The 25,379-nt window shown below is 42.9% G+C and overlaps 1 protein-coding gene across 1 annotated transcript in view; it reads left to right on the top strand.

The window, feature by feature from the left end:
- Window positions 1-25,379, top strand: part of LOC117516100 (neural-cadherin-like) — a 540,129-nt gene that overhangs the window by 430,165 nt on the left and 84,585 nt on the right. The window contains exon 26 of the mRNA XM_034176992.1: window positions 4,159-4,282. Coding sequence (XP_034032883.1) covers window positions 4,159-4,282 — 124 coding nt within the window. The remainder of the gene's footprint in view (window positions 1-4,158; window positions 4,283-25,379) is intronic.

Genomic DNA, 25,379 nt, shown 5'->3' with positions numbered 1-25,379 from the left:
CCTATTTTATAAACACTACCCATTCTAGAGTCTGTGGATCCCCACGGGCAACATGCTAGTTCATTATAATAGTATTAACAATTTAAAATGTATTACAAAGCCATTCTTTCTCGTGTTCATATTTAACTCTTGTACATATAACAATGTACATTATACATCATATTCATCTCAGGTTTTTTAACATTACCACAAACATGGAAATAATCACTGATCTGATGACAACCTTTGGTGCTATGCACTTCCACCTGTTAGTAGTTGTTACCTGTGTAATAACATTAATCTGCCATACATATACATACTATCTTTATTTTCATATGTTTTAATTGACAGATCTATCTAACAATTCACTTCTACGTACTTGATAACTAGGTATATTACCTTGTACCTAATAACCTATCTGCCTATATTTCAGTACCTTTGAATCTTTAGCACAGCTCATATGGACATTCAAAGGGATCATATTGGGCCTCATGTATCAACGTTGTGTACGGTGATATTTGCGCGTATATGGGGTGTACGCCAAAATGGCTGCGCTACTTGGAATTTATCAATGTGGTCGTTGGCGTACAGTGCGCTGAAAATATACACCAAGTCGAGAGGTGGTGTAAATTATACACCAAAATGAACCAGCACTGGAATCCACATAAAAATGAAAATGATCAACATGATAAACAGTGCCATTATGCAAATCAATGCATATGTTACATAAATAGCACTTTCTTGATTATACTACATAATAATTAATACAAATCCCGCTTTTGCGAGATTGCTGGTCTATCGAGCACGATCCGTGGCCACAGCGCTGACCGCAAAAAAAGCGCTGCTCGCCTTTTTCTCCAGACTTCGAGCCTGGAGCCAGAGCAGCGCTGACCTAAACTTTATGTGGTGTGATCGTTTTAGACAATGAAATTGATAATTACAACTGTAGTGTTGTCATTCCCTTCGCCCGTGCTGCAATCAGGTTTTGTTTTCTCCATTCGTTTGTTAAAATAAATAAAGAAATAAATTTAAAAAAATAAAGAAATCTGAAAAATAAGGTGTGTCTTATTAATTGAGCTAGCAAATATCCACATGTCAAGAATTATTGACATGTGAAAAGAGAATAACACTTTTTTGATTATGCTACAAAACAATTGATATGACGGCCGCTTTTGACGCTCTATTGGCACGCGTCGTGATTGGTGTTCTTTTTCTTGCCGTCTTCCTGGCTTCCATGTCGTGAAATGAGGGTGTGTCTGAAGCGGAGTCTGAATATTTATGGGCGTGTTCATTAGAATTACGATTGTTTTCACCCGCCGCATTTATCAAGGTCATGTCGGGCGTACGCCGGAAATGGGCAGGTGCGCACTGCTTGATACATGTCACGGCAACTTTGGTGTACTTCAAATTTACACCGGAAATTTACGCCACAAGCGCGCAACGTTGATACATAAGGCCCATTGTGAGTAAATATTTATTTTGCATGCGGGAAAAAAAAACATGCAAACTCCACACAAAAAGGACCAGCACAATGGGACGTGATCCCATGACCTTCTTGCTGTGACACATCCACTAAGCCACCATGCCACCACCAAGCTAAATTAAAGCTGTATAGGAGACCATACTCTTGTTTGAACCCTACGTGATATCGCAGGATTTGACTACTTACGGGGACCTCCATTTAATATATGCACAGTATAACTTCACAGAGATAAGTGGTGTACGGTTTTGTTTTCAGCTTCAATCACCAAAGCAGTTGCGAAAAGTTTTTTTTTTTTTTTTTTGGTTTCCGGTGGAGAAGAAAAGGCGAGGAGGTGGGAGATGTCATGTCGGTAACAAGAGGCACACCGCAGGGTTGTGTGCTCTTTCCAGCACTCTACAGTCTCTTCATCAAGGACTGCGTCTCCACCTACTCCTCCAACGCCCTGATAAAGTTTGCCAGCGACACTTCGGTGGCAGGTCTTATCAGGGACACCAATGAGACCTGGTACAAGGAGGAGGTCAAACACCTGACAGAGTGGTGTGCAGAAAAGAACCTGGTCCTCAATACCACCACAACCTAGGAGATCATCATGGACTTCAGGAGAGTCTCACAGCCCCCATGCCACATCAGCGGAGAAGAGGTGGAGACATTGGACTCAATCAGGTTCCTTGGCACCCATATCACCAAGGATCTGACATGGACATTACACACCCACAACCTAATGAAAAAAGCCCAGCAGAGGATGTTCTTCCAGAGGAAGCTGAAGCAGGCTGGTCTGGCTCTACAGTTGCTCAGGAACTTCTACAGAAGCACCATTGAGAGGATTCTCTGCCAGGGCTGCACAGTGTGGTACAGCAGCTGCATGGTAGAGAACAGAACAGATCTGTTCCAGGTGGTGAAGACAGCACAGAGGATTGTAGGTGCTGAGTTCCCAGAGTTAGACTGTGTGTATGTTCAACATTTGCAAAGGAAAGCACAGGCCATCTGCAAGGACAATAGCCACCTGGGACATTCTCTGTTTGCTCCTCTGCTGTCAGGGAAGCGGTACCACTCTATAAGGACACAGACTAATAGGCTAAGGAACAGCTTTTTCCCCAGAGCTATAGCCTCTATCACATCATCCCATCCCCCTCCCATAAACACAGACAATCCGTAACAGATATCAACATGTGCAATAAAAAATGGTCTGTTTACTTATGTAAAACTATCCTACCTCACTAAGCATTAAGCACCGCAATAATTTATTAAGCACCTTTTTAGGTATTTGAAGAAGGTCTTGCTGTCCTGTGAAGCTGTTGTCAGACAAACTAAGAAATTGCTTGTCAGGTATTCACAGCCTTTGCCATGAAGCATAAAATTGAGCTCAGGTGCCTCCTGTTTCCACTGATCATCCTTGAGCTATTTCTACAGCTTAATTGGACATGATCTGGAAAGGCACACACCTGTCTACATATAAGGTCCCACAGCTGACAGTGCATATTAGTGCACAAACCAAGCATGAAGCCAAAGGATTTTCTGTAGATCTCCTGGACAGGATTGTCTCAAGGCACAAATGTGGGAAAGTGTACAGAAGCATTTCTGCTGCTTAGAAGGTCCCAATGGGATGTTTTTCAGTGGGAGGAACTGGGAGACTAGTCAGGATTGATGGAAAGATGAATTCAGCAATGTACAGAGACATTCTTGGTGAAAACCTGCTCCAGAGCGCTCTTGCCTTCAGACTGGGGCGACAGTTGATCTTTCATTATGACAATGACCCTACGCACACAGACGAGATATCAAAGGAGTGGCTTCAGGAAAACTCTGTGAATGTTCTTGATTGTCCCAGCCAGAACCCAGACCTGAATCCGATTGAACATCTCTGGAGACATCTGAAAATGGCTGTGCACTGATGCTCCCCATCCAACCTGATGGAGCTTCAGAGGTGCTGCAAAGAGGAATGGGCAAAACTGGACAAAGATAGTTGAGCCAACTTTGCGGCATCATATTAAAAAAGACTTGAGGCTGTAATTGCTGCCAAAGGTGCATCAAGTATTGAGCAAAAGGTGTGAATACTTACAGTATGTAAATGCGGTTTCTTAGTTTAATTTTAATAAATTTGCAAAAATAAAAAAAAAACTTTCATGTTGTCATTATGGGGTGTTGTGAGTAGAATTTGAGGAGAAAAAAAAATAATTTACTCCATTTTGAAATAAGGCTGTAACATAAGAAAATGTGGAAAAATGGAAGCACTGTGAATACTTTCCAGATGCACTGTAAACTAAACCCTTATAAGGCATGTACAATGCTCTGCGTTTTTAGCTTTTTTTGTGCTGTCAGTTTAAAAAAAAAATAAATAAAAATAGACATTGCATAAACACAGTTTGTGCTTTGATTGTTTCAGACCAATATAATATACCCTTCCTGGATTGATTTTCAAAATTGGTCTAAAAAGAACAAAAATGAGCCATCATATTTGTTGTTGTGAAGCAGTAACAGTTATGACAGCTGCAGCAAGGAAAGAATGAAGCAATAAATTTCAACCTTGATGGCTCAGGCGCTGCCCATCTTCTCCTGCTAGCATTCTGTTTCATGTTATTGACGCTTGTATTGTGAGATGTAGCCTTGACAACATACATGACACTTGATGCTTTTTCTGCACCTGACATTCTGGAGGGGTGTTTTTTATTATTATTTTGACATTTGCTTCTCTTTCGCAGGTTTATGGTTAGAAGTCACGTGCTGCAGCTTGGAGGGGTCAACAAGAACATGTCATATGATTACCCACAGCTACGGCACAAACACTACAACGGGTGTATAAGGAACCTGCTTGTGGATAGTAAGGTACGTTTAAATCAATGGTTTGATTGTTGTTCATCATTTCGTGTTTCATCAGTGGTTGTGTTTTTTTTTTTCCTCTTTGATGTAGATGGCAAATTAATTGACAGAAGGTTTGGTTTGGACACAAATGCAAGACTCACAAACACAGCTTTGGTTGACAAACTTTAGTGGTGTGACAAGCAGTGGTCGGTACACGGGTAGACAGTCCAGAAAACACAGCAGCAGTATCATTAACATCAGGCTTAATCGTGGTCGGAACAAATGGGCAGGTGGTCGAAAACACTTTGAGGCAGGCAGGACTATGGAACATGAACGAGAGCTGGAAAGAAGGCACAGGGCGCATCATTCTGGCAAAGAAACAAAGCAGAATGAGCAGTATACGAGGTCTATTAGAAAAGTATCCGACCTTATTATTTTTTTCAAAAACCATATGGATTTGAATCACGTGTGATTACATCAGACATGCTTGAACCCTCGTGGGCATGCGAGAGTTTTTTCACGCCTGTCGGTTACGTCATTCGCCTGTGGGCAGTCTTTGAGTGAGGAGTCGTCCACCCGCTCGTCGATTTTTTTCATTGTTTAGGAATGGCTCAGAGACTGTTGCTTTGTTTGATAAAAAAAATTTCAAAACTGTAAGGCACAACTGAGTGGACACCATTCAATAAATTCAGCTGGTTTTCGGTAAAAATTTTAACGGCTGATGAGAGATTTTGGTCTGGTAGTGTCGCTTTAAGGACGGTCCACGGCGCCTGACGACGATCTGCGCATCGAGGCGGCAGCGTCTCGCCGTTTCAAGTTGAAAACTTCCACATTTCAGGCTCTGTTGACGCAGTAAGTCGTCAGAGAACAGAGAACTTTCAGAAGAAGTCGGCATGAGGAGTTTATTCGGACATTCCATTGTTAACGGTCATTTTGTAATGAAAGAACGTGCGGGCAGAGTCGCATGTCGGGCCGGACCCGACCGCGGGGGGTCGCGGCAGGAAAAACACCTCCGTGTTGGAAATCTTAACGGGCAAGTTGGAACATGCCCAAGCTGTTAAACAATTTCTCAGTTACTCACTTGTTGAAAGCCATTAAAAGCCGCCTGAATTCTACAAATGGTTTTCAACACGGAGGTGTTTTTCCTGTCGCGGCGCACACAGATTTGCCGAGTCGTCACGGAAACGACTCGGCGAATTTGCGCGCACGTCTTTCATTAAAAAAATGTCCTTAAACAGTGGAATGTCCGCATAAATTCCTCATGCCGGCCTCTTCTGAATCTTCTCTGTTCTCTCACGATGTCCTGGGTGAATTAAGCCTTAAATTAGGATGTTTTCAGCTCGAAACAGGCCGACGACAGCGCCTGGAAGCGCTGCAGGACGTCCCGCTCCGTGGGAAGTCCTTACACCGACAGAAGCACCCCATAATCTCTCATCAGCCGTTAAACTTTTCACAGAAAACCAGCTTAATTTCTCGAATAGTGTCCACTCGGATATTCCTCACAGGTCCAGAAAAAATTTTGATAAAGCAACGCGCGCCGTCTCGAGCAGCGTGTGAAACAAAGGAATTCAGCCGAGAGGGCGGGACCACATCTCACTCAAGGCCTGCCCACAGGGAAATGACGTCACCGACACGCGTGAAAAAACTCACGCATGCGCACGAGGGTTCAAGCATGATTGGTGTAATCGCATGTCATTCAAATCCATATAGTTAAAAAAAAAAATAAAAGGGTCGGTTTATTATCTAAGAGACCTCGTATATGCACCCCAGCGACGAGCTGCAAATTGAACACAGGTGAGCATGGAAAGCACTGGAAAGGGGAGCGTGACCAGGGAGAGAGAGAGACAGACACGTCCCCCTTTAAAAGAGACAGAGAGACCCAAACAGAAAAGCATCCAACAAGGAGATAAACAAAAAAGAAGACAGCCTACACACAAAAACAGACTACAACCAAGAAATAAAAGCAGATCAAACACTTCCCCGCCACGGCCGGCCCCGAACGGCCCAGGCGAACCAGGGTGAGCGACATGAAAGTTGCGAACAAGCACAGGATCCAAAATAAAGCGAGAGGGAACCCACGAGCGCTCCTTGGGCCCATAGCCCACCCAATCGACCAGATACTGAAACACACGACCGCACTGGCGAGAGGCCAGGAGCCGACGCATGGAGAAGACCGGGCCACCATCCACACACCGGGCGGGCAGCAGGCTTGACGTTACTGACGTGGAAAGTAGGGTGGACGCGCATGGACCGAGGAAGACGAAGACGGACCGAAACGGGATTAATGACCCTGGAGACCGGAAAGGGACCGACAAACCGGGGAGCCAGCTTCTTAGGCACGCCCCAAAGCGACAAGTGCCGCGTAGAGAGCCACACCCGCTGCCCAGGAACGTAGGACGGGGCAGCGGACCTCCGGCGGTCAGCGGCCGTCTTATAAGCTTCTACAGAACGGGATAAAATCGTCCGAGCACGCTCCCAGGTTCGCCGGCAATGAAGAATCAAACTGAGAGCCGAGGGAACTGATGAGTTAAGGTTGACCGAGGGAAGAAATGCCAGCTGGTGTCCAAAAACAACATGGAAGGGGGAATAACCAGTGGAAGAAGAGGGCAAACTGTTATGGGCAAGTTCGACCCACGGAAGTTGGTCAGACCAAGAGGCAGGATGCCGCGACGCAAGCACCCGCAGACCTTTCTCCAGGTCCTGATTTATTCGTTCTGCCTGCCCATTGGCCTGTGGATGGTAACCCGAAGTCAAACTGGAAGTTACCCCGAGGAGACGGCAAAACTTTCTCCAGAATCAGGATATAAACTGCGGGCCCCAGTCGGAGACTATATCCTGTGGTAAGCCGTGTAGTTTAAAGACCTAGTTTAGCATAACCACAGCTGTTTCCCTGGCCAATGGTAGTTTCCGTAGAGGAATAAAATGAACCATCTTGGAGAGTCGGTCGACTACAGTTAAAACCACAGTGTGGCCCTTGGAGGGTGGGAAGCCAGTTACAAAGTCCATGGCAATATGAGACCACGGATGAGACGGAATTGGCAACGGTAACAGTGACCCTGCAGGTGGTTGATTTGAGGATTTATGCATTGCGCATACTTGGCAGGCAGATACATATTCAGAGACGTCCTTTACTAGGCCTGGCCACCAAAATCTTTGCTGCACCACGAACAAGGTCTTTTTAATGCCAGGATGACAGAACATCCGACTATCGTGACACCAGCGGATCGTCTCACTTCTGAGGTCTGGAGGAACAAAACGTTTTCCCCGCGGACACCCGACAGGAACTGGTGCATCCCCGATTGTCGATTTAATTCTACTCTCGATGTCCCAGGTTAACGCAGACACAAAACATGAAGCGGGTAATATCGTTCCTGGATCTACAGGCGTGTCTACTGGCTCTCCCAGGCGAGATAGGGCGTCTGGTTTCCCGTTCTTGGTGCCCGGGCGGTAGGACAGAGTAAAGTTGAAACGACTAAAAAAATATTGCCCATCGGGCCTGGCGGGCATTGAGCCATTTGGCTGAACGGAGGTATTCTAGGTTTTTGTGATCAGTGTAAACGACAAAAGGGAATTGTGCCCCCTCTAGCCAGTGCCGCCACTCCTCCAAAGCCACTTTAACCGCTAACAGCTTGCGGTCGCCGATGCCATAATTGCGTTCTGTGGGGGTCAATTTCTTTGACAAAAAGGCACAAGGGTGTAGCCTGTTGTCCATGGGGTTCCTCTGGGACAGAACAGCCCCCACACCTACATTGGAGGCATCGACTTCTACCACGAACTGTCGTGCGGGGTCAGGGAGAAGTAGCACGGGGGCCGCGGTAAAGCGATCTTTTAGGACTCGGAACGCTTCGTCACATTCCTTCAACCAGACAAACGGGCGGAGGGATGAGGTGATATCATGCAGGGGAGCAGCCACTGAACTGAATCCTTGAATAAATTTCCAATAAAAATTAGCAAACCCTAAGAAACGTTGCACCTCTTTACAGGAGGTGGGTACTGCCCACTCCTGTACTGCCACCACCTTTGCAGGATCCATCTTAATCTCCCCTGCGGAAATGACAAAACCTAAAAAGGAGACCATGGACTTATGAAATTCACACTTTTCTGCCTTCACAAACAGCCCGTTTTGCAGTAAAGTTTGTAACACCTGGCGAACGTGGCGAGTATGAGCAGTCAGATCAGGGGAGAAAATGAGGATATCATCCAGGTAGACAAAAAACAAATCTATTCAGGAAGTCACGTAGCACATCATTTACTAAGTTTTGGAACACTGCGGGTGCGTTCGTGAGACCAAATGGCATTACAAGGTATTCGTAGTGACCAGAGGGAGTGTTGAAGGCCGTCTTCCATTCATCACCTTGCTTAATTCTTACCAAATGGTATGCGTTACGCAAGTCGAGCTTAGTAAAGACCCTGGCACCTTCCAACAATTCAAACGCGGAAGAGATTAATGGCAACGGGTAGTGATTCTTCACTGTGACCTCATTCAAACCGTGGTAATCGATACAGGGACGGAGTGTTCCGTCCTTCTTTCCTACAAAGAAGAATCCCGCCCCTGCTGGAGAAGAGGATGAGCGTATTAACCCAGCTGCTAAGGTCTCCTGTATGTACTCGTTCATAGCGTGGCGTTCAGGTGCGGATAAGGAGTATAGCTTTCCCCGAGGAGGAGTTGCCCCAGGGAGAAGTTCTATGGCACAGTCATAACTGCGATGCGGTGGTAATGATTTAGCTTTTGCTTTGCTAAAAACAGCTGCGAGATCATGGTAACACACGGGGACCCCAGTCAGATCCGGGTTGATTTCCTGCGAACTACAGACAGACTTAGGCAAACATACATTGCTACAAGACGGACTCCAGGATATAATTTCGCCCTTCATCCAATCAAAATTTGGTCCATGGCGTTGAAGCCAGGGGTGCCCCAGAATGATCGGGTGAGTCATATTATCCATCACATGAAAGCTAATTGATTCAGAGTGAGAGTGGGAGATTAGCAGTTTGACAGACTGAGTGCGGTGAGTGATTTCGCCAAGCACGTGACCATCCACGGCACGTACCACCAGGGGGTGCGGGAGCTTATACATCTTAAGGTGAAGGTGCCTGACAAGAGAGGACAGGATCAAATTGGCATCAGAACCTGAATCTACAAATGCAGATATGTCTATGGTGGTATGGTCAGATGTTAATTTAGCTGGAATTATATTTTGAGTAGAAACAGAGGAAATGGAATTTAGACTCACCCGTACCTCAAATCTTGGCCGCACGGTGGCCCCCCTGGCCTGACAATTAGAAATCAAATGTCCTGAATGTCCACAGTAGTAGCAAAGGCCATCCTCACAGCGGCGCTGTCGCTCTGTTTGTGACAGACGCATTCTCCCCAGCTGCATTGGCTCCTCAGAACTGTGTGGTGGGGGCTCAGGCTGAGAGTGAGTGGAGGAGGAGGAGTAACGGGCTGGAGGCATGTCCATCCAGTGGTCGGGATTACGGTTTGCTTGCCGAGGAGGGTCCTGCTGACGGCGGTCAGTGCGGATGGCCAGTGCTATCAATTCATCAAGATCATCCAGCAGGCCGGTGGCTATTAACAGATCCTGGATCTCTGCAGACAGACCCTGAAAAAACACATCGAGGAGGGCTGCCGGGTTCCATTCACTCTTTGCTGCGAGAACGCGAAAGTCGATCCCGTAGTCTGTTACCCAGCGGCTGCCCTGCCTCAGCCTCAGCCTCATGAGGGAGCGCGCAGCCTCGCGTCCCGGGGCTGTGTGCTGAAAAACCTGTTTGAGAGCCTTGGTAAACGCTGGGAGAGAAGCACAGGCGTGAGATTGTTGGCTCCATTCCGCTGTTGCCCAGGCAGCCGCTCTGCTGGAAAGGTGAGTGATCATGTATGCTATCTTCGTTCTGTCTGTCGGGAACATGGGTGACATCAGCTCGAAGTGGAGCTCACACTGTGTAATAAATGGTCTGACGTCGCCGGATTCTCCAGAGAAATGTTCCAGTTGCGACAGTTGGTTGCAAACCACTGGAGCAGATGTGGGAATCGGAGCGGCTGCTGACGGCCCCGGTGAAGGAGGGCTGGAGGCCCCGGTGGCCGCGTCCGACGAAGCCTGAGGACTGAGTTGCGCCAGGAGCTGATTCATCTGCACGCTGACAGTGGACATGAAAGTGTCCTGGCGTTTAGCAAGTTCGCTAATACCAGAACTCAGCTTAGCGAGCTGGTCTTCCTGCTGCGCGAGTTGCTGGCTGTGGTGTCGTACCGCCAGCTGAAAGGGGTCTGAGCCTGCTGTGTCCATCGTTGGCCAGATTGATCTGACAGAAGGTTTGGTTTGGACACAAATGCAAGACTCACAAACACAGCTCTGGTTGACAAACTTTAGTGGTGTGACAAGCAGTGGTCGGTACATGGGTAGACAGTCCAGAAAACACAGCAGCAGTATCATTAACATCAGGCTTAATCGTGGTCGGAACAAATGGGCAGGTGGTCGAAAACACTTTGAGGCAGGCAGGACTATGGAACATGAACGAGAGCTGGAAAGAAGGCACAGGGCGCATCAATCTGGCAAAGAAACAAAGCAGAATGAGCAGTATATATGCACCCCAGCGACGAGCTGCAAATTGAACACAGGTGAGCATGAAAAGCACTGGAAAGGGGGGCGTGACCAGGGAGAGAGAGAGACAGACACGCCCACCTTTAACAGAGACAGAGAGACCCAAACAGAAAAGCATCCAACAAGGAGATAAACAAAAAAGAAGACAGCCTACACACAAAAACAGACTACAACCAAGAAATAAAAGCAGATCAAACACACCCCCTGACATTAATAAGTTTAAGCAAACATGTGAAAACCTGATCTCTGTCTCTGCTAAATGGTGGGTTTCTGGTTGAATATTTTTATGTCATGGAGAAGTGGAAAGTGATGGAAAATAATTACCCACTTGATCTTTAATTGTAAAACAAAAAAGACTCATTTGCATACTTTTTAAAGCATGGACAAAAGGATCACATAACTGCCAGAATTTCAAAAGAAATGGAAACACAAAAGCACAAAGGCATTCACCTTTCAAAACCTGTACTCTTAAATGTTTTTGAATTTAGATAGTTAGAATGAGAATAAAATTAATTTCTTTTGGTACATTTGGGTTTATTTTAGTGTTTTATGCAGTCATTCACAAATACCTTTTTAGCCAAATCTATTAGTTGAACCCAATGATATCAGTAATACATTTCAATGCTTACTTAATAATCAGCGACGGGGCAGCGTGTTGGTCACCCAGTTACTGCACTTGCTTCCAAAGCAAAAAGTTCCTATTTCAAGACCACCTGTGCCCATTCTCCATGTTGCATCAGGAAGGGCATATAGCATAATCCATATCTCACGGCATGTTGTGATTCAGCAGCACGAAATATACATTAATCTATTGGTTCATGATATTGTCACGAAAAGCACCACATTTTCATAACAGGAGCACAAATTCATTCAAATACATTCCGTGACGGCTGCACGAAATTAAAAGTGAAGCGGGGGTTCGGGTGGTTAAGGTTAGGCTTGGGGGAAGGAGTCGGGTTAGTAATAGTGAGTTTAAAAAAAAACCCATTGCGAAAATTGGACGGGACTCCATTTCGTGACGGGAGCACAAAAAAAATCCACGAGACTGAGTTGTGTAATCCCTGTGCCAAAGGAAGAAGCTGAAACAACTTACTTGTTATCTTAATTATTTATTATCTGGCCTCCAGTGTCAGTTTTAAATTGGCTCTTGCTGTGAGTTAATCTTCAATGTCTTTCACACTGGAAGTGCTGCAAAAATTTTTATAATAGTAATAATAATAAACTCCTGTGTTCTGTTATAGCCACTCAGAGTGAATGACTGACCTCGGATGACCTTATTTTTATTATCACACAGTATGAAATACGGGGGGGGGACCAGCATGTCAGTCTGTCTGTCCAACCGTTCGTCTGTTTTCACTTGTTAGACTGATTTCTCAAGAACCAGTTGACCAATTTCATTCATAGTTAGCATAAGGGTGTACTTGGATGATTCCACAACACTAGCCGATTCTGGTGACCTTGGGGTCAGTGTCGAGGTCCCAGCGAGATAGTCAAGATATTGTCATTGCCACCCTTGTTGTCATTATATCTCAAGAACCAGCTGACCAATTTAATTCATATTTGCATAAGAATGTACTTAGGTACTCTTGTTATTCTATCAAAAACTGGAGCACTGCACTCGTAGAGTGCAAAGCTCCACCAACGCTAGTTTCCAATTCCATAAAATTTTACATTGGAAACATTTTTCAAGGTCAAAGTCCTGTTAGAATCAGCTTTTCATGAGGTAAATTAGATGTGATCAAATGTCAGGAGTATGTTTAGTTCATGCACTTGAAAAAGTTTTTTGTTTTTGTTTGTTCTTTGTGGTGTTTTTCATTTTTTTTTTCAGTTTCTGAATTCTTTTCCAGATAATTTTCACAGAACATTGGTTATCTTTGCTATGCACAGTTTGTCGTTTGGCACTTGGTTTCTGACCGATGACTGGAAGATAGACAAACAAGCATAAAATTGGAACTTCCGTCAAATTTTGGTGTAGGTAAATCCATCACAGAATAATGAGAGTGATTGAGGCACTTTGGATTGAGATATAATGTACACCAAAATGGGCTTTTCAATATTAGATTCAAATGTCCACAAAATCCACAATCCAGATCAAACTTTGTCAGGCGATAGTAGGCACCAGTCTGTGCCTCACTTTCAAATATGAGAGTGATTGGGGCATATTTGATTAAGATATAATGTAAAATATACATTAAAAGGGATTTTCAATATTTACTTTAAATGGCCACAGAATCTGTAATCTGGATCAGAACCAAATCAAGCTTTGTCAGTCAATAAAGGTTACCATCCTACATAACACTCTCAAATATGAAAGAAACTTCATGTTTTTTGACAGAGTTATGACATATGAAAATGTTAACAGCACAAATGATTGAAAATAACTTACACCACTTTAGAGAGGGAGTGTGGCCCGCCCGCATCTTTCTGTTTACAAGGATGTCACTGGGAAATTTTAAAATAAGCGAATCCTCAACACCACAGGAGTAAAGCAACTGAGGAAGGGGGAGGACTTGGGAGGGGGCAGAAATATTTAAATTTCAAACCTAATGAAATTACAGGTTAGATTATCTGGAGTTGTACTGTATATCTAGTCAGTAATGGCTACAATATTACTTGCTGGAGAAGTCAAAAGAAAAATTTGTTTTAATATTAGTATTAAAACTAATACTAACTATTAACTAACTAATATTAAAACTACAATTGATTACACCAGTAGATGTCAGTATGATAACAAGCTGCTGAGGTCACACTTAACGAAGCAAATAGACAAATGTGACGTTAGGATGGCCCTTCCAAATAATGCTTTTAGCCGCTTCCACACCAAACGACTCTTAAACAGAGACACCGTTTAATCTGGTTATATCTAAGAGTGCTTTGTGATGTTTTCTCTTTGCCAGTCTTTACCAACAATAATATTATGTCAGGACAAGCTATCCCTAAACCAGCACCATTGGACTAATGCATGTTTCAAAGATGAATGTACAGATGTTGATGCAGACGTTTCTGCTGCAGAGGTTTTTCCATGCTTAAAACTGTGTCCTTGCTGATGAGGATGCAGAAAACTACTATAGTCCCATTTTCAGAATTTTTGTGTCGACTTGATACCAAATTCTGGTCCTCGTGATATCCAGCCATCCAAGCCTTTACTTCTAACCATTTGTTAGAATAAACTATACATAATGATACTATATTACACTACATTAATCTTGGACTTGCTAAAATATGTACCTTTCTATCCAACAAATGGATGAGTCTCTGCTGGTTGGAACTTCAGGTGTGGGTCCTTCTTGCAGGTAAACACTGCTGCTCCTGTTATGTTCGTTCCTGCTAACGCGTCTCTTCCCTCTGCATAAAAACGCTATCATCTTCACAGAGTACACACCACTTTATCCTGCATCCTTCATCGTTTTCTTCTTTTCACAAAACTCTTGTCATTATCCATGACTGCTTCGCTGTTCTTTTTCTCACGCCAAATAGCTATGAGTCAGTTACTGATGACTCAGCAACTACTTGATCTGTAGCATTTGTTAGCAGTTAGCAACAAGCGTGTTGTGCATTACTGCCACCAATTTATTCGAGGTAAGGAGCACTATTCAGGAGGGGTGTCAAAATTGATTCAAAACTCAACCTTTTGAGGATACTTGGCCGAGTGACATGCCTGCATTTAAATCAACAGACAGAGAAACAGGTCACGTCTGAGAGACGTGGGGCCTCATGTATGAACTCTGGGTAAAATCATGACAAAACTGTATGCTCAAAGGCAGAAATGTGCATCTGCATTCTTTGCATCAGATTTACAGAGCTGTGCGTATCCATGGACCTCATCTGCAAGTAACGATGGTGTAGCGTCCACTTTGGCTTTTTTGTTTGTTTTTAATACACTTTTTCAATTCAGTTTCAATTTATTTCATTTATATATGGCAAAATCACAGCAAAGCTGCCTCAAGGTGCTTCACATAAGTAAGGTTGAACCTTACCAACCCCTAGAGCAATCACACAGGTGACAGTGGTAAGGAAAAACTCCCTCTGATGATTTGAGGATGAAACCTCAAGCAGACCAGACTCAAAGGGGTGACCCTCTGCTTGGGTCATGCTATCAACACAGTTGACAATACAAATATACAGGAAATTTTTGTCTTTTGTTTCTATCTGCACCTGCATGAATGACTTATCAGTCCAGTGTGTGAGTGACCATCTCTGCTGCATTTGTTGCACGTGTGCTGTGATGCCTGCTGAGGCTACCGCTGTCGCTCCTTCCTCCTAGTTTGTTGCTCAGCAAGGCCTTGGTTCCTCTCCTGCTCAGCTCTCTCTCTCTCTGTGTGTGTGTGTGTGTGTGTGTGTGTGTGTGTGTGTGTGTGTGTATATATATATATATATATATATATATATATATATATATATACGAGGGCTGTCAATAAAGTAACGGTCCTTTTTATTTTTTTCAAAAAGTATATGGATTTCATTCATATGTTTTTAAGGTCAGACATGCTTGAACCCTCGTGCGCATGCGTGAGTTTTTCCACGCCTGTCGGTGACGTCATTCGCCTGTGAGCACTCCTTGTGGGAGGAGTCATCCAGCCCCTCGTCGGAATTCCTTTGTCTGAGAAGTTGCTGAGAGACTGGCGCGTTGTTTGATCAAAATTTTTTCTAAACCTGTGAGACACATCGAAGTGGACACGGTTCGAAAAATTAAGCTGGTTTTCAGTGAAAATTTTAACGGCTGATGAGAGATTTTGAGGTGATTCTGTCGCTTTAAGGACTTTTCACGGTGCGAGACGTCACGCTGCGCTCTCAGGCGGCGTCATCAGCCTGCTTCAAGCTGAAAACCTCCACATTTCAGGCTCTATTGATCCAGGACGTCGTGAGAGAACAGAGAAGTTTCAGAAGAAGTCGGTTTCAGCATTTTATCCAGATATTCCACTGTTAAAGGAGATTTTTTTAATGAAAGATGTGCGGACGGATCCGCGCGTCGGGACGCAGCCGACGCGGTGCGGCGGCACAGGAAAAACACCTCCGTGTTGATAACCATTTGTAAAATCCAGGCGGCTTTTGATGGCTTTCAGTGGAGTGAGTATATGAGAAATTGTTTAACAGGCAGGACATGTTCCAACTTGTCCTTAAGGCTTTCAACGGAGGTGTTTTTCCTGTGGCGGAGCGTCGCGGCGGCTGCGTCCCGACGCGCGGACCCGTCCGCACGTCTTTCATTAAAAAAATCTCCTTTAACAGTGGAATATCCGGATAAAATGCTGAAACCGACTTCTTCTGAAACTTCTCTGTTCTCTCACGACGTCCTGGATCAATAGAGCCTGAAATGTGGAGGTTTTCAGCTTGAACAGGCTGATGACGCTGCCTGAGAGCGCTGCGTGACGTCTCGCACCGTGAAAAGTCCTTAAAGCGACAGTCTCACCTCAAAATCTCTCATCAGCCGTTAAAATTTTCACTGAAAACCAGCTTAATTTTTCGAACCGTGTCCACTTCGATGTGTCTCACAGGTTTAGAAAAAACTTTGATCAAACAACGCGCCAGTCTCTCAGCAACTTCTCAGACAAAGGAATTCCGACGAGGGGCTGGACGACTCCTCCCACAAGGAGTGCTCACAGGCGAATGACGTCACCGACAGGCGTGGAAAAACTCACGCATGCGCACGAGGGTTCAAGCATGTCTGACGTAAAAACATATGAATGAAATCCATATAGTTTTTGAAAAAAATAAAAAGGACCGTTACTTTATTGACAGCCCTCGTATATATATCAATCATGAACTTGTGCACACTTGCATGAGCCTGCCTTCCACTCTGATCTTCAACCATGAATGGGATGTAGACAGTTCCTTTAAGTAAACATTTAAAAACAATTTTTTTTAACATGGTAAAGGGGGAAAAACAGAAGCAGAATTAAACCAAAGTTGAAACTGAGACACTCATCAAGAGGCCAACAAATGGAAACACGTTTTATTTGCGGGTCTCAGTTGTGTACCCTGGAATGGCCACAGGCACAAAAATGTTTAACCATAATGAGTGCTCAAAAGGCTATTACATGCACATGACATACAATTCATTCCCATGTTTTGATTAATTTGTCTGCATGAGATAAATGTATCTACAGACATCCAGGCACAACAGACCAGCCATTCAGCCCAAAGCACGAACTTCAGTGCAACAGCCCTGTGCAGTTATCATGCCTTCGTAACTCATCACTAAGCTAAAATAAAGCTTAATTAAAGTCTCAATCCATGACTATCACCAAGGCAACCCAGCATTGTGCTATGTTGTCACAGCCACGAATCACTGATCTATGGATTTGTGCTGAGCAAAACGTATTTGAGGGGGAAAAACATTCCACAGCACAAGAAGTGTCTCATTTTATTTCACATCTCATGTTGCTTTTTGAACACCTCATTTTGCATTGCTCCCATGATCTCTTTTTTTTTATGTTAAGCCCAAACCCTAACCTCCCAAACGTTGTACTGCAGATTTTGTTCTTACAGTTTAAGTACATTACAAGCACACCAATGTGCCATTACTCAGAGTCAGAATAACAAGTGCAGCTAAGCCCCAAAACAATATTGTGTGTGGGTACCAAAACCTGACGTGGCGTGGAGAATGCACTTGCAAGAGTGCAATTTAGAACTAGAAACTGGGGGTGCTAAAGTGTGAGGCCCACAGGGCTGAAGCCCATAGGCCGGGGGTCTGGGGCCCGCTTTAGGCCCCCAGAAGCCAACGGTTTCTAGATAAGCTCAGATGCATTCTGAGCATCCAGAACAGTAATTTTAATGTTTTGAGAAAACCATAAAGTGGACACCATTTGACTTATGCAATTTGAAACTGTGGATTTAAGTACTTTATTCTGAGAATAGCCAGCATTGATTTTATTAACATCCTGGTGTAAATAAGGTATCACCACATGTGTAGAACTCAAAAAGAATGATAGGTTGAGTTTTCATTAAAAAAAAACAACTGCAATGTGGTAAAATGTATTCATAAATATGAAAGAACAGGCTCTTAATAATTATTAACTATCACATACTGTATTTTTTTCTCAAGATTTGTTTTTGTATACATTTGAAAAAACAACAGATCATAAGTTTAGGATAAATTACTTATGAATTTAATTTTCGAAGTGGCACTAATGACAACACTCATACTGAACATAATTTCGCTTGCATATACCGATTTTGGAGATCAAGCAATAATTGCAGATGGGCTTTCTGAGGTCCTAGATAGCTTTTCTGATTTCCTTTTCTAACTTTCAGAATTTAGTAAATTAGCATATGGTCCATTGATACTTGTGTGTAGACACTAGTCCCTAGAGGCAACTATTTTCAGTTTCAAATCTGGGCAAATGCAGTCCCAGAAAATTCAGAATGTGACAAACAAGAAACAGGTGTAAACAAGTCAGTGCTGCTAAAAATACAAACTTGCAGAAACAAAGATACTATTCTGACATGGTTTTGCACATAAGACTGACATGGTTTGCACATAAGACTGGCATAGCATGTTTCAAGTACACACATACTGTATGTCAGAAGATGGGACATACCATATTCTGTCCCCCCGGTTGAAAAGGTGGGGGGAAAGCCCCCTCTGTCCCCCACCAAATTGCACCCATGTGCACTTGCCTTGCAGGATTGGAGTATTTTTCTTTCCCCTGAAATATTTTTGACACTCCATAGATCAATTATTCTATGACTGACGCAAAATGACGCCATACTATGTTACACCCAGGACATGCGCTTCAAGCAGGTGGTGGGTGGAATGAATACTTTGGACTCATCTAAATGGTAAATGGTAAATGGACTGCATTTATATAGCGCTTTTCCATCTGCATCAGACGCTCAAAGTGCTTTACAATTATGCCTCACATTCACCCCGATGTCAGGGTGCTGCCATACAAGGCGCTCACTACACACCGGGAGCAATAGGGGATTAAAGGCCTTGCCCAAGGGGCCTGACTGATTTTCCATTCAGGCGGGGATTTGAACCCATGATCTTCTGGACTCAAGCCCAACACCGTAACCACTAGACCATCACCTCCCCTGCCTCTACTCACCTCTACTGCCAAAATAATTTCTTAATATAATAATGTATATTATAATAGCCAAGTGGCTTCTGTGCATGCGTGTATATGGCTTCAATCACACCGGAACCGGGACGAGCTGACATTTGCCTTTTGGTATGCTTATGCATTTTGGGTCAACGATAACTGTTGATAGGACTGATATTTTGGGAGAAATTAGCAATTTTATCTAACCAGTAAACAATGGACATTGTGTGATTTTGGGGTTTTAAATGTTATTGTGGTTCATGTTAACAGTTTAAAAGTGTTGTTAATGTTATTGATTTATTGTGGTTTTGTAGTTGAATTGGTTTAGTCAGTTTAGTTAAGTGTCATGTTACTGGTACCATGAGTAAAATGTGTAGTGTGTTTGATGTTTTCGGCCACCATCTGTTTCTTCACTTCTAAAATTAGAAGCGCCTGCTTGCGGCAGAAAGCAGAAAAGACAAAAAGCTCTCAGTGTGTGTATGTGACACTTTGATCACAGAGAATCTGTGTATCTGATATTTGCCGAGCTGACATTTGCCGTTGGATATGCTTATGTATTAAGTGTCAAGGATGAGAAACACCAAAACGCAAAGTTGATGGGACTAAACTTTTCAGAGAAGCTACAGATATTAGCTAAAAACACTGAACAATGGACATTGCAAAGCACATTCTGGACTCACGCACTATTCCAGCAGGGGGCAGTTAATCATCTTTATATGAAAAGTGTGAGTGTGTCACAGATGTCATGGATAGGCACCACAGGAGATCATGGACAGTACTCACTGGCATTTATTGGGTCCTGCAGAAGACATGAAACGTTTTTTATATCTTCTGGACTCTCCCATCTGCATCTCTGCCCCCTCAGCAATGCAAAAAGGCACTGTGTGATTTCCATCTTCTTTTTTTTTTCTTCCAAAAATACATTATGAACTATCTCAACATTACATTTTAAAAAAAATTTTCTCTAATATTTTACTCTGTCAGGAGCTATGAAACGTTATCAAAAATAACCAATAACAGTATATTTCAAGAGCAAATATAACATTCATGAAAAACGACATTCCAAAAAAAAAAAAGAGAGAACAGTGCCACCATGTGGCTGAAACACAACACAGCATGGGGTGGAGTAGCTTAGCAGTTAATAACAAAATTTACAACAAAAATTGAAAGACATACCTGCAGAAGACATAAAACGTTTTTTTTTTTTTTTTTAATCTTCTGGACTCTCCCATCTGCATCTCTGCCCCTAAACATGCAAAATACTTGGGTTTACACAACGAATTACAAGCTACGCTGCTTTGGTCACATGACAATGCAAATCCCGCCAAAAAAATGCAACTAAAAACGTCCATACAAGTTAAATTAGTGGTAAAAACGACACAACAATGACTGCCAATGCAACAACATTCATCAACAAACAATACTGATCAGAAGTTATGAATTAATTGGCTCATTTAGCAAAGAAACCAATGTAATATAGCGGCAGCGTTCTCCACACAACTTACCCTCAGCAATGCAAAAAGGCACTGTGAGGGGTAGAAGGGAGGGGCTACGGAAGCCCAGGAGGTACGGAAGAGGTTGGGTGCAGGGAGGTAGTTTCCACAGAAAAAAAATAAATAAATCAATAATAATTAAAATACTGATGAATAAAAATAACTCAGAGAGATAAAATTCACTCAAAATACTTAAATTAAATGACAAACAAATTACAGTAACACAATTTGGAAATTCTAATTGATAAGCTGCATTTTTTTTTTTATATAACTCCAGTACTCCCACCCCCACTGAATTTTATCGAATATGAGCACTAACTACACAGTATATATCAAACGAACCTCTTCAAGTTCACAAAGCACGAGGGGTCAACATGAAATCCAACACTAAATGTATCCCATAAGGATGAAGTGGTATGAGTGCAGCGCTTATCCCTCAATCCAGAAACTGGCAACAGGGTGCCTTAAACACCCCACAAAACCCCATCACATAGTTTAGTTTAAGCCCATGATACAGTAGAAAATGAAAACAATAGAATATTATATCAGTACAGCAACTAACAGGCCCCAAAGTGCACAGGCTATCCATTTAAAGTTTTAGTCAGCAAAAGCCTGGAACACAGATTTACAAACAGCTTTGACACTAAACTTGTCTTGAACAACATCCTGTCTGGACATGGTTTAAATGAGTCTGTTCACAGGTTTCACTAGACGACCAAATCTTGACCTGACCTGTGTATGTGCATCAGAATTACCACAGTGTGTGGGTGATGTCTGGTCAACAGTCTGCAGAGTGTCTGATGTATTGTTTGTATGTGTCGTAACATTGAGAGTCGGATCTGGCTGTCTCACACTGTCTGGAATATCCAGAGCAGTCACAGGAGCAGAGTCACAAGTCACAAACTGATCGGTCAGACAATCCTGTGGTAAGACTGGGCAGGTCTGGGGGTCAGAGGTCACGCTTGTAACGTCAGAAACATCTGCTTCTGACAGACTTGGTGAAGACAGCTGCGTAATCCATTCTATGGTTCTCCTCTCAGAATCCACAGGTTCTGGATCAGTTAAGGGGCCCTGTCCCTCTTCCACAATCACAGGTGAGTTCTTGTCACTTCCAAAGGTAAAACTCTCATTAGCTCCACAAAGAGTCCCACTTTCACCATCAAACAAGGTCCCTTCATCCTCTGGGATGCCATCAGTACCTGAACCTGAGAATCCTGTGACAGGTATCACGGATTCTGTATGTGTGTTTCTCAGGGTTCATGTCAATCAATCAATTCAATTTTTTTATATAGCGTCAAATCACAACAAACAGTTGCCCCAAGGCGCTTTATATTGTAAGGCAAGACCATACAATAATTATGTAAAACCCCAACGGTCAAAACGACCCCCTGTGAGCAAGCACTTGGCTACAGTGGGAAGGAAAAACTCCCTTTTAACAGGAAGAAACCTCCAGCAGAACCAGTCTCAGGGAGGGGCAGTCTTCTGCTGGGACTGGTTGGGGCTGAGGGAGAGAACCAGGAAAAAGACATGCTGTGGAGGGGAGCAGAGATCGATCACTAATGATTAAATGCAGAGTGGTGCATACAGAGCAAAAAGAGAAAGAAACAGTGCATCATGGGAACCCCCCAGCAGTCTACGTCTATAGCAGCATAACTAAGGGATGGTTCAGGGTCACCTGATCCAGCCCTAACTATAAGCTTTAGCAAAAAGGAAAGTTTTAAGCCTAATCTTAAAAGTAGAGAGGGTGTCTGTCTCCCTGATCTGAATTGGGAGCTGGTTCCACAGGAGAGGAGCCTGAAAGCTGAAGGCTCTGCCTCCCATTCTACTCTTACAAACCCTAGGAACTACAAGTAAGCCTGCAGTCTGAGAGCGAAGCGCTCTATTGGGGTGATATGGTACTACGAGGTCCCTAAGATAAGATGGGACCTGATTATTCAAAACCTTATAAGTAAGAAGAAGAATTTTAAATTCTATTCTAGAATTAACAGGAAGCCAATGAAGAGAGGCCAATAGGGGTGAGATATGCTCTCTCCTTCTAGTCCCCGTCAGTACTCTAGCTGCAGCATTTTGAATTAACTGAAGGCTTTTTAGGGAACTTTTAGGACAACCTGATAATAATGAATTACAATAGTCCAGCCTAGAGGAAATAAATGCATGAATTAGTTTTTCAGCATCACTCTGAGACAAGACCTTTCTGATTTTAGAGATATTGCGTAAATGCAAAAAAGCAGTCCTACATATTTGTTTAATATGCGCTTTGAATGACATATCCTGATCAAAAATGACTCCAAGATTTCTCACAGTATTACTAGAGGTCAGGGTAATGCCATCCACAGTAAGGATCTGGTTAGACACCATGTTTCTAAGATTTGTGGGGCCAAGTACAATAACTTCAGTTTTATCTGAGTTTAAAAGCAGGAAATTAGAGGTCATCCATGTCTTTATGTCTGTAAGACAATCCTGCAGTTTAGCTAATTGGTGTGTGTCCTCTGGCTTCATGGATAGATAAAGCTGGGTATCATCTGCGTAACAATGAAAATTTAAGCAATACCGTCTAATAATACTGCCTAAGGGAAGCATGTATAAAGTGAATAAAATTGGTCCTAGCACAGAACCTTGTGGAACTTCATAATTAACTTTAGTCTGTGAAGAAGATTCCCCATTTACATGAACAAATTGTAATCTATTAGACAAATATGATTCAAACCACCGCAGCGCAGTGCCTTTAATACCTATGGCATGCTCTAATCTCTGTAATAAAATTTTATGGTCAACAGTATCAAAAGCAGCACTGAGGTCTAACAGAACAAGCACAGAGATGAGTCCACTGTCCGAGGCCATAAGAAGATCATTTGTAACCTTCACTAATGCTGTTTCTGTACTATGATGAATTCTAAAACCTGACTGAAACTCTTCAAATAGACCATTCCTCTGCAGATGATCAGTTAGCTGTTTTACAACTACCCTTTCAAGAATTTTTGAGAGAAAAGGAAGGTTGGAGATTGGCCTATAATTAGCTAAGATAGCTGGGTCAAGTGATGGCTTTTTAAGTAATGGTTTAATTACTGCCACCTTAAAAGCCTGTGGTACATAGCCAACTAACAAAGATAGATTGATCATATTTAAGATCGAAGCATTAAATAATGGTAGGGCTTCCTTGAGCAGCCTGGTAGGAATGGGGTCTAATAAACATGTTGATGGTTTGGATGAAGTAACTAATGAAAATAACTCAGACAGAACAATCGGAGAGAAAGAGTCTAACCAAATACCGGCATCACTGAAAGCAGCCAAAGATAACGATACGTCTTTGGGACAGGTGCAGCTGGCCTGAGGCCCCTGCACGTGGCCTGCGGGAAAGCACCTAAAAGGCCTTGGAAAGCCCCTGACAGACTGAATGACTAATAGAGCCCTTTTTTTTGGGTTGAACACCTGCTAGTTCAACCAGAGGACATACAGTTCGGATCAGGACACTTGATAGTTCATCATAGTTCAAATAAGGACCTAAAAATTCTTCTACAGTTATGAGTAGTTTTTTCTCTAATAGTTAAAATTTTGGCTACAGTGAAAAGAAAGTCATGAAGTCATTACTAGTTAAAGTTAATGGAATACTCAGCTCAATAGAGCTCTGACTCTTTGTCAGCCTGGCTACAGTGCTGAAAAGAAACCTGGGGTTGTTCTTATTTTCTTCAATTAGTGATGAGTAGAAAGATGTCCTAGCTTTACGGAGGGCTTTTTTATAGAGCAACAGACTCTTTTTCCAGGCTAAGTGAAGATCTTCTAAATTAGTGAGACGCCATTTCCTCTCCAACTTACGGGTTATCTGCTTTAAGCTAAGAGTTTGTGAGTTATACCACGGAGTCAGGCACTTCTGATTTAAAGCTCTCTTTTTTAGAGGAGCTACAGCATCCAAAGTTGTCTTCAATGAGGATGTAAAACTATTGACGAGATACTCTATCTCACTTACAGAGTTTAGGTAGCTACTCTGCACTGTGTTGGTATATGGCATTAGAGAACATAAAGAAGGAATCATATCCTTAAACCTAGTTACAGCGCTTTCTGAAAGACTTCTAGTGTAATGAAACTTATTCCCCACTGCTGGGTAGTCCATCAGAGTAAATGTAAATGTTATTAAGAAATGATCAGACAGAAGGGAGTTTTCAGGGAATACTGTTAAGTCTTCTATTTCCATACCATAAGTCAGAACAAGATCTAAGATATGATTAAAGTGGTGGGTGGACTCATTTACTTTTTGAGCAAAGCCAATAGAGTCTAATAATAGATTAAATGCAGTGTTGAGGCTGTCATTCTCAGCATCTGTGTGGATGTTAAAATCGGACACTATAATTATCTTATCTGAGCTAAGCACTAAGTCAGACAAAAGGTCTGAAAATTCACAGAGAAACTCACAGTAACGACCAGGTGGACGATAGATAATAACAAATAAAACTGGTTTTTTGGACTTCCAATTTGGATGGACAAGACTAAGAGTCAAGCTTTCAAATGAATTAAAGCTCTGTCTGGGTTTTTGATTAATTAATAAGCTGGAATGGAAGATTGCTGCTAATCCTCCGCCCCGGCCCGTGCTACGAGCATTCTGACAGTTAGTGTGACTCGGGGGTGTTGACTCATTTAAACTAACATATTCATCCTGCTGTAACCAGGTTTCTGTAAGGCAGAATAAATCAATATGTTGATCAATTATTATATCATTTACCAACAGGGACTTAGAAGAGAGAGACCTAATGTTTAATAGACCACATTTAACTGTTTTAGTCTGTGGTGCAGTTGAAGGTGCTATATTATTTTTTCTTTTTGAATTTTTATGCTTAAATAGATTTTTACTGGTTATTGGTGGTCTGGGAACAGGCACCGTCTTTACGGGGATGGGGTAATGAGGGGATGGCAGGGGGAGAGAAGCTGCAGAGAGGTGTGTAAGACTACAACTCTGCTTCCTGGTCCCAACCCTGGATAGTCACGGTTTGGAGGATTT

This window comes from Thalassophryne amazonica, chromosome 8, assembly GCF_902500255.1.
Source record: "Thalassophryne amazonica chromosome 8, fThaAma1.1, whole genome shotgun sequence".
Lineage (NCBI taxonomy): Eukaryota > Metazoa > Chordata > Actinopteri > Batrachoidiformes > Batrachoididae > Thalassophryne > Thalassophryne amazonica.
Note: the sequence above shows the minus strand (reverse complement) of the source record. Positions and strands in the feature narration are given on the sequence as shown.